This window comes from Myodes glareolus, chromosome 3 (genome assembly GCF_982192425.1).
Source record: "Myodes glareolus chromosome 3, mMyoGla1.1, whole genome shotgun sequence".
Classification (NCBI taxonomy): domain Eukaryota; kingdom Metazoa; phylum Chordata; class Mammalia; order Rodentia; family Cricetidae; genus Myodes; species Myodes glareolus.
The window spans coordinates 27751762-27772175 of NC_142028.1; the positions used below are offsets into that span (position 1 = coordinate 27751762).

Genomic DNA, 20414 nt, shown 5'->3' on the forward strand with positions numbered 1-20414 from the left:
GGAATACGGGTCTGAGGAAGCCGGTAGGGCTAAAATATCCTAAGTTCGAGGGCATATGTCTACTCTCAGAAGAGCGCATGAAGGGGGCTGTTAATAACAGATAAGCAGTACTCATGGCCAGAGTCGAACTCTCGAGAGCCACAGATAGACACAGGTCGCCGCGCCACGGTCTAGCATATCGATGACAGGGCGGGAGATGACTGAGGGGCCAAAGGGTACAACATGGGCCAAAGAGAATGGCAAGAGGTGCGGCGCCCCCAGACTCGAGACAAGACTTGTGTCTTGCCCTCGATAGCTGGCTGGTGTGCTTGAGGACCTACGCCTGCACCCCCAAAGCCCTCCTGAGAGGTCCGGGGCAGACAGGCAGGTCCGGTCCCCATCCTGCCTATTTCCCTGGGACTCCGCGAGGGGGCAGAGGCAGACAGGAGGGTCCTTACCCAGGAAGATGGAGATGACGAGCCTCAGCGCCTGTTCCGACGCGCCCAGGGACGTCGCCAACTTGTTAAGGCTCAGATCCTCGACACCCGGCCACAGCCCCCGCATCTGCTCCAGCGCCTCTCCCACGTCCCCGTCCGCTGCAGACGCCATCTTAACTGCGGGCGCCCCCCGGGGACCCCCAGCTCCGCGCCCCGAATGTGGGCAGAACGCGGTGGCTTCACCCCCAATTCCGGCCGGGGGCCCGCCCACGGCGTGCGCATTGGCTGCGGGCCCGCCCAGTGCCTCTAGACCCACCCAATTATTGGTCGAGCCAGCCAGGGGCGGGGCCGAGCGCGGCAAGGTAGGAAGAGGGCGGGGTCGAGCGTTTGTAAGGCAAAGGTGACACCCGTGGGGAAGGGAAACGGGCCGGGGCGGCAGGGCGGGTCCTGCGATCGCGACCCCGCTGCTATTGGAGCAGCCGGGAGCGCGAGGCGAGGTGACTGTACAACTCGGTCCGGACGGCTTGGGGAAGGAGTGGGTCGGCCGGCTGTCCGGCCGGCTCGCTCGCTGCCTTCCCATTGGCTGAGACAGGAGCAGGCGAGAGTCGAGGCGGGAGGGGTGCGGGGGCGTCACCAGACCGCGAGGTTACTCTCGGTCGCCGGCGCTGGGGTTACTGGGGCATGTAACGGAGAGGCGCGAATGCCCGCCGCCGCATCGCGAGCGCCCCCTAACGGCGCCTCCTGGAGAGGGTCCTGCAGTCCCCAAGCCGTTCCCGAGGGGTCTGGGGGAGCCCAGGGGCCCAAGAACACCATTTGACCCTTTTATTCTACATAGCTCTTTCCGTGCGGGCGCCTTTCGGTTGTTCACGTACTGGGGATCGAACCCGGTTCGCGTGCTTGTTTTCCCGCCTGAGCTACCACCCTAGTTCCTTATTTAGTTCCGTTCCTGTAGTAAAATGCGACCTTCTCTCTGGAGGCAATGGAATTAGGATATGCCTATTTATATTAAAAAGAGCCTACTTAACACTTGCTGTTTTAATTAACAATTAGATTAGTTTTGCCACTGCTTAAGTAATGCATGCTCATGATGAAAGTTTGAACAGTAGAGGCCCCTGACTCATAGAAAGTATGAGCCCTTTCGTCCCATGCAGCTTTCCAATCTCACTTCCCACCGGCGACCGCAGGGAAAGTGATACTCTATGGAAGTATGTGACAAAGGCATTCGCAGTTTCTTTTCATAAGGACTTCAGCTATGGTTTACACTTCCATAACACTTCGTAAAGCGCCCTCCTTCCCACCCCGCTTACGTACTGGGGAATTGAACCTAGGTTTTGCACATGCTAAAGAAGCATTGCACTCCTGTCTTTTTTATATGTTCCACTTTGACATCTACTTAGAAACATTTTTTTAAAAGATTTATTTTCTGGCTATGACAAACAAAGTTGCTATGAACATAGTTGAGCACATGTACTTGTGGCACGATTGAGCATCCTTTGGATATATTCCCAAAAGTGGTATTGCTGGGTCTTGAGGAAGGTTGTTTCCTAATTTTCTGAGAAATCGCCACACTGACATCCAAAGGGGTTGTACCAGCTTGCATTCCCACCAGCAATGAAGAATTCCCTTTTCCCCACAACCTCTCCAGCAAAAGTTGTCATCAGTGTTTTTGATCTTGGCCATTCTTACAGGTGTAAGATGTTATCTCAGAGTTGTTTTGATTTGCATTTCTTTGATGACTAAGGATGTTGAACATTTCCTTAAGTGTCTTTCAGCCATTTTAGATTCCTCTATTGAGTTCTATGTATATTTTGGAGATCAGACCTCAGCAGTATTGTTTGTCATAGCCAGAACCTGGAAACAACCTAAATGCCCCTGGACCGAAGAATGGATAAGAAAAATGTGATACATTTACACAATGGAGTACTACACAGCAGAAAAAAATAATGACAGCTTGAATTTTGCAGGAAAATGGGTGGAGCTAGAAAACATTATTTTGAGTGAGGTAACCCAGACACAGAAAAGCAATTATCACATGTACTCACTCATAGGTGGTTTTTGCACATAAAGCAAAGAAAACCAGCCTACAAATCACAACCCCAAAGAACTTAGACAACAATGAGAACACTAACAAAGACTTACATAGATAGATCTAATCTACATGGGAAGTTGAAAAAAGACAAGATCTCCTGAGTAAATTGGGAGCATGGGGACCTTGGGGGAGGAATGAAGTGGGGAGGGGAGAGGCAGGGAGGGGAACAGAGAAAAATGTACAGCTCAGTAAAAATCAATAAAAAGATTTATTTTTATGCATAGAATGTTTGCCTGCATGTATGCCTGCATGCCAGAAGAGGGTACCAGATCTCATTCTAGATGGTTGTGAGCCTCCGTGTGATTGCTGGGAATTGAACTCAAGACCTCTAGGAAGAACAACTAATGCTCTGAGCCATCTCTCCAGCCCTTAAAAACATTTTTTAGTTCCAAAAAGCTAGAACTCTTACACAGAGAAATCCTGTCTCGAAAAAACAAACAAACAAAACAAAACTTATATATATATATAATTTGTTTATGTGTAAGTTCGGAGGAAGGACCAGCTTTTGCCACAGAACACATTCGGAAGTCAGAGGACAATTTGCAGGAGTCCCTTCTGTCTTTTAGCCATGTGAATTCTGGGGATCAAACTCAGGCTGTCAGGCTTGGTGGCAAGTGTTGTTACCTGCTGAGCTGTCTCTCTGACCCACAATTATTTTAATTAGCCAATTTAAAAGGATATACTTTATTTTGAATTATATGTGTGTGTCTCTGTGTGGGTGATATGTAGAGGAGGGGTTTCCTATCCCTAAGGTGTAGAGTTAAAAGCAGATATGCTCTGACCAGTGTGGGTGCTGGGAATTGAACTCAGGTCCTCTGTACTCTTTCTTAACCACTGGGCTGTCTCTCCAGCCATATTATTTTTAAATATGCAATGTTTCACTCTTGCTAAAAAGCAGAGACTATAACCTCCCTGGATTAAGAAGAAAGCATCACCTATGCAGTCCAAGAGCCTGACACAACCCCTTGACGTCATTTCCCTTCCCTTCTTAATTTGAGACTGAAGTTTTAGTCAATCACTTGACTGATATGGATATTGGTCATTAAGTGGTTTTGGTTTATGTGATACTAGATCTGTGGGATGGCTCAGCAGGTGAAGGCACTCCCTGCCGAAGTCGACTCACTTCTTGAGTTTCATTCCTGGACCTCGAGGTTGGAAGAGAGGACCTATTTCCAAAAGTTGTCCTTTGATTTCTGCATATGTTCCATGCATGCCTGTGTCTGCACTCACACACACACACACACACACACACACACACACACACAATTTTAAAAGTGAGCCAGGCATGACTGTGACGCATGCCTTTGATCTCAGCACTCAGGAGTCAGAGGCAGGTGAACTTTTTGAGTTGAAGGCCAGCCTGATTTACAGAAGGAGTTCCGGGATAGCCAGTATTATACAAGAAACCCTGTCTTGAAAAAAACCCCAATCAATCAATCAATCAATCAATCAATCATTTTAAAGAGTGTAGTGTTGGGGATTGAACACAGAGCCTTGGAGATGCTACTATCCTCAGCTATGATCTTGAGTATTTATCAATTTCTTATCTATTTTCTTCTGTTTTTTTTTTTTTTTCTGAGACAGAGTTTCTCTGTAGCTTTGGAGCCTGTCCTGGAACTAGTTCTTGTAAACCAGGTTGACCTCGAACTCACAGAGATCTGCCTGACTCTGCCTTCTTAGACTAAAGGCCTGTGCCACCACCGCTTGGCTCCCTTATCTATTTTTATACTTTATATTTTGTGTATATCTAGAAACAATATGGAATATTGTTTTATACACTTTTTATTTTATTTATTTATTTTCTCTGTTATGTGGTCCTGGCTGTACCAGAACTTGCTTTGTAGACCAGGCTGACCTTGAATTCACAGAGATCCATCTGCTTCTGTCTCCTGAGTGCTCAGATGGAAGGTATGTGCCAGCATGCCCAGTTTTATATGCTTAAGTTTTTTCCCTTTTGACACAGGGTTTCTCTGTGTGGCCCTGGCTGTCCTGGAACTCACTCTGTAGACCAGGCTGGTCAAAAACTCAGAAATTTGCCTACCTCTGCCTCCCAATGCTGAGAATAAAGACATGTACCACCACCTCCAGGCTGTTTTAAAATTTTATATTAATGACATTGCAATAAATATATCATGTACAAATTAACACATTTACCCAGTCATTCATTTAAAATATTTATTTTATTTGTTTGAATGTGTTTGTATCTGCTTGTCTGCGTGCACACTATATGCGTGCAGTGCCCAAGGAGGCTAGAACAGGATGTTTGACCCCTGGAACTGCAGTTACAGGTGGTTTGTGGGTGCTCAGAACCAAACCCACATCTTCTGCAAGAGTAGCAAGTGCTCTTAACCACTGAGCCATTTCCCCATCCTCATCTCCATCTGTTTTGGTTTTGTTGTTGTTTTTATATTTACTTATTTATACTTTTAGTTTAGGATAACCTGGAGCTTTGGAACTCGATGGCTCAAGGCTGGCTTGGAATTCTGGTTCTTCTGATGCAGACGCCCAAGGACTGCCTATTTTAGCTTCTGGCCACTTCTTATGTCATTGTATCCCATTTGGACATAAGAATGCTAGAATTACAGATGTGAGTCACCACATAAAGCTTTTTAATTTTATTATTATTTATTTTAAGACAGGGTCTCACTGTGTAGTCCTGGCTGGTCTGGAACTCCCTATGTAGACCATGTTGATCTTGCACTCAAAAGATCTGCTTGCTTCTGTCTTCCAAGTGCTGGGATTAAAGGCACATGCTTGGGCAGGTGGTCATGGGTTGTAGAAGAAGGCAAATTGAGTAAGCTGGACATTAGCCCCTTGTTGGGTGCCACCTGTAGAAATGAGCTCAATTTGGGAAACAATCAGGCTAGCTAAAGGATAAAACAATTATATTTTTTATTTATTACAAGTGGAAAACTCATAAAACAGAAACGAGAAGTCCAAGTTCTGCTGTGCCCTGCAGGAGTCACACGGGGAGAGTGCACCTGGGCTATGCACCCCTTTTCTCTCCGTCCCAACTGGGATCTCCCTCTTAAAGATAATTGGCTAGCAAGGTTTCCCCATCAGCTGGGTCTTGAGGAAGGTTGTTTCCTAATTTTCTGAGAAATTACCATACTGACATCCAAAGAGGGGCTTACCAGTTTGCATTCCCACCAGCAATGCAGGAGTGTTTCCTTTACCCCACATCCTCTCCAGCATAAGTTGTCATCAGTGTTTTTGATCCTGTTCATTCTTACAGGTATAAGATGGTATCTCAGAGTTGTTTTGATTTGCATCTCTCTGATGCCTAAGGGTGTCGAGCATTTCCTTAAGTGCCTTTCAACCATTTAAGATTCTTCTGTTGAGAGTTCTCTGTTTAGGTCTGTACCCCATTTTTTTTTAATTGGATTATTTGTTCTTTTGATGACCAATTTCTTGCGTTCTTTGTATGTTTTGGAGATCAGTGCTCTGTATGATGTAGGGTTAGTGAAGATCTTTTCCCATTCTGTAGGCTGTCTGAAGGCGTAAGTCACAAACAATCCCACACCAGTTTGGAATTATGATTAATAGAGTGGTTGTTTATACAAAAGGGAAAAAACTTACAGATTACCATCCTAGACAACAGCCCCTCTGCACAAACAGGAAAGGAGTCTAGGAGCCAGAAGCGGAGCCGGAAGCCAGAGAGAGAGTGGAGGACAGCTGCTGCTTTTTTAAAGAGAGAGAGACCACGCCCCAATGGGCTGGTAACTCAGCGACTATTGGCTGAAGGAGCAGAAGGAGCTCCTGCAGCATCTCCCCCTTTTGTTTAAGTAAGAGAGTTCTAAGCCTACTATGAAATTATATACAATAAGTACAAACCTACAAAATTATATGCAATAAATACAAATATCCTATTCTAACTAGCTTAAGTCTTGTATAACAAATAACTTGGCCAAGTCATGAGAGGAAAGTAACTACATTTATATAATCTTCAATCCCATCGAAGATCTGAGAAGGGAAATAATGTTACCTGAGTAATTAGGAAGTGCAATCAAACAACTTCCAGAACATGTAACAACTCACAGAGACAACTGGCTACCTGGGCAAACACCCAAAGTCACGGTGGCAGCGTTGAGGCAACCAACTTTGGCTAAGGCCTGATGTACCTGACATACCATTTTCAAAGGCAAGAAACTTTTCAAAACTATCTTACCCTGTCTTGGCAGAATATGACAGTCCTGTTTTATCCATTTACGGATATTCTGTAACTCTGTCAGTAGTTGAGGTATGGGCATTTCTTTACCCAAAGGCCAGTTCTGGCAAGAAGAAAGACTCCAGGTGGAGTGTCTTTGGTGCTCAACATTCTCTCGGGAATAGATCGGTGTTGCCAGGAGCGATTGTGTCTCACTACCACAGAACTCTGAATTAGATTAAAGACCATTTTCTACAGCTCTTTGAAGAGGTTGAAGATTATCTATCTATACTGAATATAATCTCTATGTATCTAAAGAACCTGATTAGTCTAATTATAAATGACAAACTTAGATGACTATTGATCTATATTATTCTCAATACCTATCTAACTTAAAGACTGAGACAATAAACAACTGTGCAATAAATGAGAACAATATGACCTCCAAATATAAACAATGTGCAAGTATACATTGCAATATGGTAAATATATATGTATCAATACATAGACAATATATAAGTATCTTAATCAGAGGTAGAAGTATACAATGCAATATGGTAAATATGCATATATCAATACTATATATATATATCAATACATAAAAATGTTTTAAACAGAGGTAGAAGCATGCATGTATACAATAGTCAACATAATTTAACTTTGTATCAATATATAAGAATCGATACCAATATATTTGTCTAAAAACAATAACTCACAAGTACAAATCTATTATCCCATAATCCAATTATTCCTCCTTTTTTTTTTAAGATTCCTGCGCTTATAAAATTCTTCCCCCAACCCTCAACCATATACTAATTATGACCAACCCCTAAATGATGTCCCTAAACCCAAGGACAAACTTTACTGGGGGGACGTCGTTCTCTAGAATTACTTCCAGCTGTCATGGGGGCGACGTTCTTTCTGGGGGATCCTGTGAAAGTAAAATGATGGTTAAATTTCAAGATCAATGTCTTTTAAAATTGCAAATAGTCTCTGAGTATTTTGTGGAGGTCTGGCCAGAATGTTGTACAAGATGTGCACCATTTCAGCTAACCACGTTGGAACCGTCTTGTGCAGCTGGTACCCGAAACAGGTCTTGTAGTAGCACTATCAGTATCATGACAACATATCAACCGGGTGGAGTTGTTATGGGGCCCCATCTTCTTCCTGGAAACTTCAAATGTCACTGCAGGAAAAACTCATTGTTCATTGTGGAAAACTTAAACAGTAATCATATAGGCATATACAGACATACATATATTCAATGAAAGGCATGATAGATATATTTAATGAAAGGTATGATAGATATGAAGAAAAGTAAAGATGTTTTCTAAACTCATATTTCTTTCTGTCCCATATCATGGCTCTTGACATGAGACAGAAACTCCAGAAACTCTGGGTTTTTCTTTTAACAACAGGCTTGGAATTAGAGAGGGACTGAGCCAGAGTCCAACTCCAAAACCAGTTCTATAAATTTAGAAATATGATTTAGTATATTTTACTTACAGAACCTTTTCAATTTTCTTGATAATCCCTATTGGGCCATTATTTTCCATCTGTCAGTATTCAAATATCCAGGGTCCCTTGAATTTTTCAAAGATGAGTGTTTTCCTGTGGAGATAAGAACAGAACCCTGCCCCCATTCTATATGTTTTTCTTATCACCTGTATGATCACCTCTCCTAATTTGTGCCTTTTGCGTTCGAATTTTCTCTAACCCTATTCTGTAACCTAGGTAATTAATAGAATCTCCTCTTTGAATCTTTTCAGGGGCAATTTGTAATCCCCACCTAGGCAAGACTTTCTTTACTTCTTCAAACATACTTTCCAAAGTATCTTTATTTGAATCAGATAATAAAATGTCATCCATGTAATGATAAATTATGGACTTAGGAAATTGCTTACGAATTATTTCCAATGGCTTATTAACAAAATATTGGCACAATGTGGGACTACTGAGCATCCCCTGTGGGAGGACAGTCCATTGATATCTCCTAGTAGGCTGAGAATTATTATAAGTAGGCACTGTGAAGGCAAATTTTTCTCTATCCTTTTCTTGCAAAGGTATAGTGAAAAAACAATCTTTCAAATCAATAACTATAAGAGGCCATCCTCTTGGTAATAGAGAAGGCAAAGGAATTCCAGATTGTAGCGGACCCATAGGTTGAATTACCTTGTTGACAGCTCTTAGATCTGTCACCATTCTCCATTTACCAGATTTCTTTTTTACAACAAACACAGGAGAATTCCAAGGGCTGGTTGATTCTTCAATATGGTTAGCATCTAGTTGCTCTTGTACCAGCTGTTCCAAAGCCTGTAATTTATCTTCAGCTAGAGGCCACTGCTTGATCCATATTGGCTTCTCAGCCATTTTAAAGGTAGGGCTGTTGGTACCTCTAAAGGTTTGCTATTGGCTGTATGTTCTTGTATAGCCTGAATGGCTGGTGACCTTTTTCCATAATACCTCATTATATCCTTCCCAGAATTGTGAGTTCCTGGAACTACAGGAATGTTAATCTGGGTATTCCATTGCTGTAGCAGGTCACGGCCCCATAAATTTATTGCAATATTGGCTATATATGACCTTAGTCTTCCTATTTGTCCTTCAGGCCCTATGCATTCCACCCATCTTGTGCTTTGTTTTACACGAGATAGGGTTCCAATTCCCAGGAACTGAACATCTACCTCTTGAAGAGGCCAATTCGGATGCCAAGATTCTGGAGTAATGATACTTACATCCGCACCTGTGTCTAATAAGCCTTCAATAAAAATGCCATTTATACAGACTCTTAGCTTTGGTCTTTGATCGTTAATAGAAGTCTGCCAAAATATACGTTTACCCTGTACTGCTGAATTTTTTGACTCATTCTCCACATGTAATTCATCATTTAGACCAGTATTACTTTTTATGGCAGACATTGGAGTTTTCAATTTTCTTGGTGAGACACATTTTCCACTGTAACTGGGAATGACTGGGCCACTTTTGGCTTGGGGGCCTGCAAGAGGCCCCTCAAGGAGTTTCCTGATGGTATCGGGTTGCCTCGTCTGTCTGTTGTTGACCTGCATTCGTTGGACCAATGTCGGCCTTTACCACATCTCCTACATATACCTGAAAGCTGAAGTCTCCTACTTTTGTCATTCCCAGAGGAGATATTATTCCTAGAATTTCTTTGCCTGCAATCCCTTTTCAGATGTCCTAATTTACCACAATTAAAACACCTGGTAGTTTGATGTCTCCTCATAGCTTTGGAAATCGCTTCTCCTACCCAGGATTCATCATTATAGCTAAACGTCTCAACATTCATTGTATGCTGTATCCATTCTTCCATAGGTGCTGATCTAGATCTTAAAGACCCAATTATCTTTTTACATTCAGTATTTGCATTTTCAAAAGCTAGAGATTCAAGAAGTATTTGTCTAGCTTCTGGGTCTGTTACCCCTATGTCCAGAGCCTTAATTAATCTTTGCACAAAGTCAGTAAAGGGTTCTCTCTGTCCCTGCCTAACCCTGGTATATGATTCGACCCTTTTTGCTGGATCTTGTATTCTATTCAAAGCATTCAAGGCTGCTTTGTGACATAAGGACAGCACTTCTTTGTCATAAAGAGCTTGGACCTGTGGATCAGCATATGCTCCTACACCAAGAATTTGATCTTGGGAAACCTCCACACCTTTTGCTCTTCCTTGCTGTTCCATATGTTTGGATTCTTCTCTGAAATAAATTCCAAACATCAAGGAAGGTCCATCATCTAAAACTGCAGACACTAGCTGAGAGAAATCATGGGGGGTAGCTCTGACATTAGAAGCCCAAGTCCTTATCATTCCCTTAACAAATGCAGAGTGCAAGCCATAATTAACGACAGCTTGCTTAATTTCTTTTAAATCATTCATCGCTATTGGTGTCCATCTAGCTTCTTTAACTCCCTATGAGCTTTTAGAAGTTGACCCTTTGTCAGAATAAATTACAGGGTATGTCGTTAGAACCCTGGGTAAGCCAGTTCTAACAGTTGGTGGTGGCATTGTATCCTGTCCTTGTGCCTTCTTACTCTGTTCACCAGCTCCAATAATTTCTTCAATCATTTCTAATCTTTTTATCATTGTCTCCCTTAAATCCTGAATCTCCTGACCTACCCGTGTTTCTAGGAATTTCACTAAGGTATCAGTGTTTTGGTTCCCATTCTGGAGGTACATTCTATCTGTTACCTTATCAAAACTTTGTGGTAATGTCTGAACGTCAAATTCAACAGCCTGAACCCTTTCAGGTAACTTCCTAGTACCCCTGAATATGGAGTCAATTTTGTCTATCATAGTATCCACTTGTTCAGATAACCCCTGATTTTCAATAATTTTAATCCTTTCAACTAGTTGTTCATTATTAGTCCATAAATATCGTATCTTCCATAATGTTAAAATATTGAAAAGAAAACTGAAACCTAGTAACAAGTAAATTAATGTATCCCCATAGTCATATAAACCTTGCATGACATAATCCATTGTATTAATAAAGAAAACAGTAAAATTGGCATTGGAAACAAAAACTGCCATATTACCTCTTGTCTAGTAGGTGGCGCTGTTGCCAAGTCGCGACTAGAACCACTGCAAAGGTGACGAAAACGGAGTCCTGTTTCAGTGTCTGCCTTAGTATTTGTTAAAAACTAGGAAATATAAGTTGCTCAACAAAGAAAATGTAATTAAATCAATTCCATACACAGAACCAGAAACCCAGAATCCAGGGGTAGAGAAGAGCAACCCGGAAGCCGCATATGCCTCCATGTGACCCAGTCGCCCCAAGGGGTTGCAGCTTTTGGCAACTGCTTGCTTTCTGATTCACGCCACTCAAGCACCGCACTTACAAGGGAAATTTAAAAACAACTCAGAAAAGAGCAAACCAGGCAGGCAGAGACTGTCCCGAGCCTGTGGAGCTTGGGAGGCATGGGGTTTAATTGAACTGCTGGCTCCACACACAGGGCACAGGCCGCAGCTGAGGGAGGGCTCGTGACTAGCCGAGCTGGTGGTAAGCAGTTGAGTGGGGGGGAAGGGGGAGTTCTACAACCAAATGTGGGGCGCCAGATGAAGGCGTAAGTCACAAACAATCCCACACCAGTTTGGAATTATGATTAATAGAATGGTTATTTATTCAAAAGGGAAAAACTTACAGATTACCGTCCCAGACAACAGCCCCTCTGCGCAAACAGGAAAGGAGTCACGGAGCCGGAAGCGGAGCCGGAAGCCAGAGAGAGAGTGGAGGACAGCCGCTGCTTTTTTAAAGAGAGAGAGACCACGCCCCAATGGGCTGGTATCTCAGCAGCTATTGGCTGAAGGAGCGGAAGGAGCTCCTGCAGCACTGTCGTTTTGTCTTGTTGATCATGTCCTTTGCTTTACAGAAGCTTTTCAGTTTCAGGAGGTCCCATTTATTAATTGTTTCTCTCTGTGTTTGTGCTACTGGGGTTATCTTTAGGAAGTGGTCTCCTGTGCCAATGTGTTCAAATGTACTTCCCACTTTCTCTTCTATAAGATTCAGTGTGACTGGCTTTATGTTGAGGTCTTTAATCGATTTGGACCTAGGTTTTTTGCATGGGGATAGATATGGGTCTAGTTTCATTCTTTTACATGTTGATATCCAGTTATGCCAGCACAATTTGTTAAATATGCTTTCTTTTTTCCATATGATATGTTTTTCTTCTTTGTCAAAAATCAGGTGTTCGAAGGTATGTGGGTTAATATATGGGTCTTTGATTCGGTTCCATTGGTCCTCTTGTCTGTTTTTATGCCAATACCAGGCTGTTTTCAGTACTGTAGCTCTGTAGTAGAGTTTGAAGTCAGGGATTATGATGCCTCCAGAAGTTCCTTTATTGTACAGGATTGTTTTGACTCTTCTGGGTTTTTTGCTTTTCCATAAGAAGTTGAGTACCGTTCTTTCGAGGTCTGTGAAGATTTTGCTGAGATTTTGTTGGGCATTGCATTGAATCTGTAGATTGCTTTTGGTAAGATTGCCATTTTTACTATGTTAATTCTATCTACCCAAGAGCATGGGAGATCTTTCCCTTTTCTAGTGTCTTCTTCAAATTTTTTTCTTCAAAGATTTAAAGTTCTTGTCATACAGGTCTTCCACTTATTGGTTAGAATTAATCCAAGATATTTTATGCTATTTGTGGCTATTTGTGAAGGATGATATTTCTCTGATTTCTTTCTCAGCCCATTTATCATCTGTGTACAGGAGGACTACTGAATTTTTGAGTTAATCTTGTATCCTGCTACATTACTGAAAGTGTTTATGAGTTGTAGAAGTTCCTTGGTAGAATTTTTGGGGTCGCTTATGTAAACTATCATATCATCAGCAAACAGTGAGAGTTTGACTTCTTTTCCAATTTGAATCCTCTTGATCTCCTTTTATTGTCTTATTGCTCTAGCTAGGACCTTAAGAACTGTAGACAACATTGTCTTGTTCCTGATTTCAGTGGAATCGTTGGAGTTTCTCTCCATTTAGTTTGGTGTTAGCTATTGGCTTGCTGTATATTGCCTTTATTATGCTTAGGTGTATTCCTTGTATCCCTGCTCACTCCAAAACCTTTATCATGAAGGGATGTTGTATTTTGTTGAAGGCTTTTAAAGATCATGTGGTTTTTATTTTTCAGTTTGTTTATATGGTGGGTTACATTGACAGATTTTCTTATGTTAAACCATCCCTGCATCTGTAGGATGAAACTGACTTGATCATGGCCGATAATTTTTTCTGATGTGTTCTTGGATTCGATTTGCCAGTATTTTATTGAGTATTTTTGCATCAATATTCATGAGTGAGATTGATCTGTAATTCTCTTTCTTAGTAATGTCTTTCTGTGGTTTGGGTATCAGGGTAATTGTAGCCTCATAAACACAGTTTGACAATGTTCCTTCTGTTTCTATTATATGGAACAATTTGAGAAGTATTGATACTAGTTCTTCTTTGAAAATTCTATAGAATTCTGAGCAGAAGCCATCAGGTCCTGGGCTTTTTTTGGTTGGGAGACTTTTGATGACTGTCTATTTCTTTAGCAGTTATAGGCCTATTTAACTTGCTTATTTTGTCTTGATTTAATTTTGGTAAGTGATATTTATCCAAAAAGCTGTCCGTTCCCTTTAAGCTTTCCAATTTTGTAGAGTACAGGTTTTTGAAATATGACCTGGACGATTCTCTGGATTTCCTCTGTATCTGTTGTTATGTCTCCCTTTTCTTTTTGATTTTGTTAATTTGGATATTCTCTCTTTGTCTTTTGGTTAGTTTGGATAAAGGTTTGTCTATTTTGTTGATTTTCTCAAAGAACCAACTCTTTGTCTCATTGATTCTTTGTATTGTTTTCTTTGTTTCTATTTTGTTGATTTCAGCTCTCAATTTGATTATTTCCTGCCATCTAGTTCTCCTGGGTGAGTTTGCTTGTTTTTGTTCTAGAGTTTTCAGGTGTTCTGTTAACTCACTAGTGTGGGATTTTTCCAGCTTCTTTATGTAGGCATTTAGTGCTATGAACTTTCCTTTAACACTGCTTTCATTGTGTCCCATAAATTTGGGTATATGTGTGGTCATTTTCATTGAGTTTTAGGAAGTCTTTAATTTCTTCCTTTATTTCTTCCTCGACCCATTGATGCTTCAGGTAGCATTGTTTAATATCCATGTGTTTGTGGGCTTTCTGGAATTAGTGTTGCTGTTGAATTCTAGTTTTAAGCCATGGTGATTGGATAAGATACATAGGATTATTCTAACTTTTTTTTGTATCTGTTGAGGTTTGTTTTGTTACCTAGTATGTGGTCAGTTTCTGAGAAAGGAGCTACATCCTTTATAGAAAGAAGAAATAACTGTTAAAACTGATAGAGACCACCACCACCACCTCTTCCTCCTGGTCTTTCCTCTTTTTCTTATTTTTTTTCAGCCTTGGCAGTGTCCTTTTTTTTCCCACCAGGATTTCCTTTCCCTCTGTAGACAGCAATATCCTTATTTTCCTAAAGGTGCTGGTGTGTGCAGTGATCGTCCATCTCCCTCCTGATTCCGCACATCACAGCGGATAAGCAGGGATGTAATTTGGTGGCAATATTCAGAACACAACAGTCTGGCCTTCCTTTTGTGCTATCCTCAAGTGTTCATTTTTATTTGTCAGACATGATCTCCCACCTCTCCAAGCACTTTCTGGAAAATTCTCAGGAACTGACTGAGGCATCTGACTGCTTCTTGAGCCTTACTCGGGCTTTTGCAGGAAGAGGGCATAGGATGGCATTCTGGCTTCTCAGCATCTCCTTGGTCAGTGTTCAGTCTTTTTCCTCAGGGAGGGATGGCATAGGATGGCATTCTGGCTTCTCAGCATCTCCTTTGTCAGTGTTTAGTCTTTTTCCTCAGGGAGGGATGGGGTTACCCAGGGTTTGGCCAGCTTTCACTTAACTGCCATTGCGAGGTGGAGCTCAGTGTATTGCAATGGCTGTGGAAGCAGGAACCAGACACTATCTTTTTTGTTGGGTTTTCTTTTGAGATAAGGTTTCCTGATATGCCCCGGGCTGGCCATGCTGCAGTAGGCATTCTTCTTTAACCAACACTGAGAGTTTCTCTAGGACTTCAACTTCTAAATATTGAAAAAAAATAACTAGGGGGTTGGAGAGATGGCTCAGCATTTAGGAACACTGGCTTGGTTTGATTTTCAGCACACATATGGTAATTTCAGTTCCAGGGGGATCAGGTGCCCTCTTCTGGCCTCTGAGGGCATCAGGCTCACAAATCATACACAGACATACATGCAAGCAAAACACCCATGTACATAAAATTAAAAAAAATTTAAAAAGTTACCTGGGATTTATTGTAAAAATATATCGAAACAATAAATATATGTATTACTCATATATATGGACACACACACAATACATACTACCACAGTTCTCTGACTGTTTCTATTTACATTCATCTTAAAAATTGCTGGCTAAGACACATTACCTTAGTTACAGTATTAGCAGTGATTCATGACACCCACTTTATACTCTTTTCTTCTTCTTCTTCTTCTTCTTCTTCTTCTTCTTCTTCTTCTTCTTCTTCTTCTTCTTCTTTTAAATTTTTCAAGACAGGGTTTCTCTGTATAGTCCTGGCTGTCCTAGAATTAGCTCTGTTGATCAGGCTGGCCTTGAACTCAGAAGATCTGCCTGCTTCTGCCTTCTGAGTGCTGAGATTAAAGGCGTGCACCACTACCGCCCGGCTTCTCTCTCTCTCTCTCTCTTTTTTAAAGAGAGAAAGTGCATGCACAAGACAGAGAAACTGGTTCTAAGGCCTTTTATCTTACAATTTAACACAGTCCCACTGAGAACTTACTAAGTCAGATTTTGACTCTTAAAATACAAAGATGAGGTTTGATGTGTTGACACACACCTATAATTCTAGCATCTGTGAGGATGAGACAGGGGGATTGCTAAGAGTTTAAAGTTCAGTCCCCAGGACCCATTTGTGGAAGGAGAAAACCAGTTCCTGACCTCTGACCTCTACTACCTTTCTGTTATTTCCTAAGGAAACTAAAACCAAAAGCTACGCTAGTAGAGCCCTTGCCTAGCATGGGCAAGGCTGTGTGTTCCATCTAAGCACAGAAATGGAGAAGAAAGAAAGCAGAAGCAAGCAAGCAAGCCTGGTGCCATGCCTGGTTTTATGTGGTGCTGGAAGTGGGATCCAGGGCTTTATACATCCTGGGTGAGCACTCTACCAACTGAGCTATGTTCCTAACCCGATTTTTCAAATTTTTGTTGAGACGCGTTCTCATATAGCACAGGCTGGCCTTGAACTTGTTATGTAGCAAAGACTGTACATTCCACCATACTTGGCCTGTGCGGTGCTGGGGATCAAACCCAAGACTTTGTGTATGCCATGCAAGCTCGCTACAATTCCGGGCTTGCGATCTCCAACAGGTCCAACCTGAGAGAGTCTGCTGTAGCCCACACTGGCCTAGAACTCAATCTATGGTGGCCCAGAGTGACCTTGAACTTCTGGTCCTCATGACTTCTATGTAGTGCTAGAATTACAGGTCTGTAATACCATGCTTGGTTGGTGAAGACTGAACTGAGGCCTTCTTGTGTGCTAGGCGAGCCCCTATCAAGTGAGCCACATCTTCAGCCTCCAGTCTCTTCATATGAACACACCGGTCATTAAGTTTCAACATATGAGTCTTGGGGAACATATTTAACCACAGAACGTCATCTCAGCTGCCTCTGGGTTTCTGTCTATTCTCATCTGCAGGGCCTTCCGTCCTGGAAGACCCTCCCCCCACTTCTCTCATGTTACCGCCCCTTCTTTTCCTCCCTATCGTACTTCTGAAACCCAATCTCCTGGACAGCTGTGCTCTTGTAACTGCTCCACTTCCTTGTGGTCAGGTCAGGTACCTAGCACTGGCCAATGACAGTAAGCAAGCCTGAAGTGTATTGTTTCTAAGCCAAGGTTATGTTAAAGTGTGCTTTCCAGTTTCTGTCTCCTCTCACCTTACACAAGCCACCTGTTCTGTGTAGTGTAGCTGTAAGAGGGAGAAGGCGTGCAGCTGGCAACAGACTTGTCTTGAACAACAGATAAAACTTTATGGTGTTAAAACCATAGAGTTCAAGGTTACTGCTTAAATGACCTAATACGACTGTTCTTGTTTTGGGGGCAGGGTCTCATGTAGTTCAGGCTGACCTCAAACTTACTATGTAGCTCAGTTATTAATATATATATTACTATATATACACTAAATATATTACTATATATTTATTTTCAAGGCAAGGTCTTGCTGTATAGTTCAAATGCTCTATGGAGGCATTTGATCTCGAGCTTGCAGCAATCCTTTTGCCTTGGCCTCTTGAGTGGTAAGAATATAGGTATGCAGCATCGTGCTTGGCTACCCTCTGTCTTCATAAGAAATGTGTGTGTGTGTGCATGTATGTATGTGTGTGGGTGTGGGTGTGTGTGTGACTAGAGACGGAATCTAGATCCTTATACATACTTTAAGGATGGGCTCTACTCTAAGTGATACTCAGCTTGTTAAAATGATCATATTTCATATATTTGCATATATGCTGGCCTGCATGTGCATGCCCAAACTCACAACTGGGAGGTCAGAGGGCAATTTGCAAGTGTCAGTTCTCTCCTTACACCGTGTGGTTCTCAGGGTTGCTAGGCTTGGCAGGAGAGGGTTTAGCAGAGCTGCCAGGCAGAGAGAATAAATAGGAAGGAAGAAGAATGGGAAGGAGTGAGAAAAGAAGGAGAGGAGGACTTCCGGGATCAGCCACCCAGTCACCCAGCTTCACAGCCACCAGCTTAGCTCTACAGCAAGCCACAGAGTAAGAAGTAAAGAAAGATATAGAATGGAGAAAGTTAAAAGCCCAGAGGCAAAAAGTAGATGGGCTAATTTAAGAAAAGTTGATTAAAATGGATCAAAGACCTCAACATAAAGCCAGCCACACTGAACCTTATAGAAGAGAAAGTGGGAAGTACACTTGAACACATTGGCACAGGAGACCACTTCCTAAATAGAACCCCAGCAGCACAGACACTGAGAGAAACAATTAATAAATGGGGCCTCCTGAAACTGAAAAGCTTCTGTAAAGCAAAGGACACAGTCAACAAGACAAAATGACAGCCTACAGAATGGGAAAAGACTTTCACTAACCCCACATCAGACAGAGGACTGATCTCCAAAATATACAAAGAACTCAAGAAATTGGTCATCAAATGAACAAATAATCCAATTAAAAAATGGGGTACAGACCTAAACAGAACTCTCAACAGAGGAATCTAAAATGGCTGAAAGACACTTAAGGAAATATTCAACATTCTTAGTCATCAGAGAAATGCAAATCAAAACAACTCTGAGATAACATCTTACACCTGTAAGAATGACCAAGATAAAAAACACTGATAACAACTTATGCTGGAGAGGTTGTGGGGAAAAGGGAACACTTCTGCATTGCTGGCGGGAATGCAAGCTGGTACAACCCCTTTGGATGTCAGTGTGGTGATTTCTCAGAAAATTAGGAAACAACCTTCCTCAAGACCCAGCAATACCATTTTTGGGAATATATCCAAAGGATGCCCAATGATACCACAAGGACATGTGCTCAGCTATGTTCATAGCAGCATTGTTTGTCATAGCCAGAACCTGGAAACAACCTAAATGGCCCTCAACTGAAGAATGGATAAGAAAAATGTGATACATATACACAATGGAGTACTACACAGCAGAAAAAATAACGACAACTTGAATTTTGCAGGAAAAGGATGGAACTAGAAAACATTATTTTGAGTGAGGTAACCCAGACACAGAAAGACAATTATCACGTACACTCACTCATAGGTGGTTTTTAAACATAAATCAAAGAAAGCCAGCCTACAAACCACAACTCCAGAGAACTTAGACAACAATGAGGACACTAAGAGAGACTTACATAGATATAATTTACATGGGAAGTAGAAAGTATAAAAAGACAAGATCTCCTGAGTAAATTGGGAGCATGGGGACCTTGTGGGAGGATTGAAGTGGGGAGGGGAGAGGCAGAAAGGGAAGTAGAGAAAAATGTAGAGCTAAATATCAATAAAAAATACAAAAAAGAGAGAAAAGTTGGTTAGAAATAAGCCAGACTAAGGCCGGGTATTCATAAGTAAGATCAAGTCTCTGTGTATTCATAAGTAAGATCAAGTCTCTGTGTATTTATTTGGGAGCTGGTGGCAAGCTTCCAAAAGAGTAAAAAAACAAAACAAAACCAAAAACCCAACTATAGAAAAGGCAGAAGTCAACAGAGAAAAAATACCTGACATTGACTTCTGGCCTTCTTATGCAAGTGCACACATCATGTCTGAGCACTTGCACACTCATACATACACACAAGCACACATACACCAATCCCTGTCCTAGTCGTACACCGGGAACTCCAGTGGTTGGTAATGATACACTGAAGAGCCGAGCCTCCACTCTGCAGGGTCACAGCTCAGCCGAGCCTCAGGGTTCAGTCAAGCTGCAGAGACGAACATCGCATGAGTCCAGAAGGACAAACAAATGGGGAGACGGACAGATGGAAATTCCAGTAGGTCATGCTAACAGTGGCGACAACTGAGCTGAAGCCGGTGGGGTAGTCAGTTCTCTGCCTGTCGGTCCCTTGATGCACACACCGGGTGGTCAGATGACAGGTCCTTTGGGGGCATTGCCGGCACAGTGTTAGTGTCCTTTTCTTTATGGGAGAGCCAGATGAGGGTGTGGTGCTCCTTTTAGCTCTGGTATGTTTGATCAGTTCTCCGGCCTGTTTTTCTTGACATGATATGATACGCTCACATGGTCCCATTGACTTTGATAAGCTTATGGAGCAGTACCCCTTTTCCTCTGAGGAATGAAATAATCTGTCTGTGCCTCATGAGTGGTCCTGGACAGGTGGCGATGTCTACATACACGGTCAGGTGCAGAGTTAGCCCGCTTCTCATGGGTGGTGCTGGGCAGATGTGGTATCTACATACACGGTCAGGTGCAGAGTTGGCCTGCTTCTGCATCTGCACTCAACATGGAGTTTAACAGTCCTTGTCCAGTGCATTCCCTGCCTCTAGAGAGACACAACCAGAAAAGCCACTGCTTTGGACAATGTAAATTACTTCGATGGGGCACAGCCTGATGTCAACAGGGGGGTAATCCTGTAGATGGGGATAGGAAGGCTGGGATGCAGAGGACACTTCTGGATCAGTGCGATGGCTTCATAGGTAAGGCTCTTGCTTTGAGGCCTGACTATTCCAATTCAATCTCTGGGCCCCACGTGGTG

The 20414-nt window shown here is 42.3% G+C and overlaps 1 protein-coding gene across 1 annotated transcript in view; it reads right to left on the reverse strand.

The window, feature by feature from the left end:
* The window catches only part of Lpcat3 (lysophosphatidylcholine acyltransferase 3), a 38484-nt gene extending 37488 nt beyond the window's left edge, over positions 1-996 (reverse strand). The window contains exon 1 of the mRNA XM_048444240.3: positions 438-996. Coding sequence (XP_048300197.3) covers positions 438-996 — 559 coding nt within the window. The remainder of the gene's footprint in view (positions 1-437) is intronic.
* Between the last annotated feature and the right edge of the window lie 19418 nt (positions 997-20414).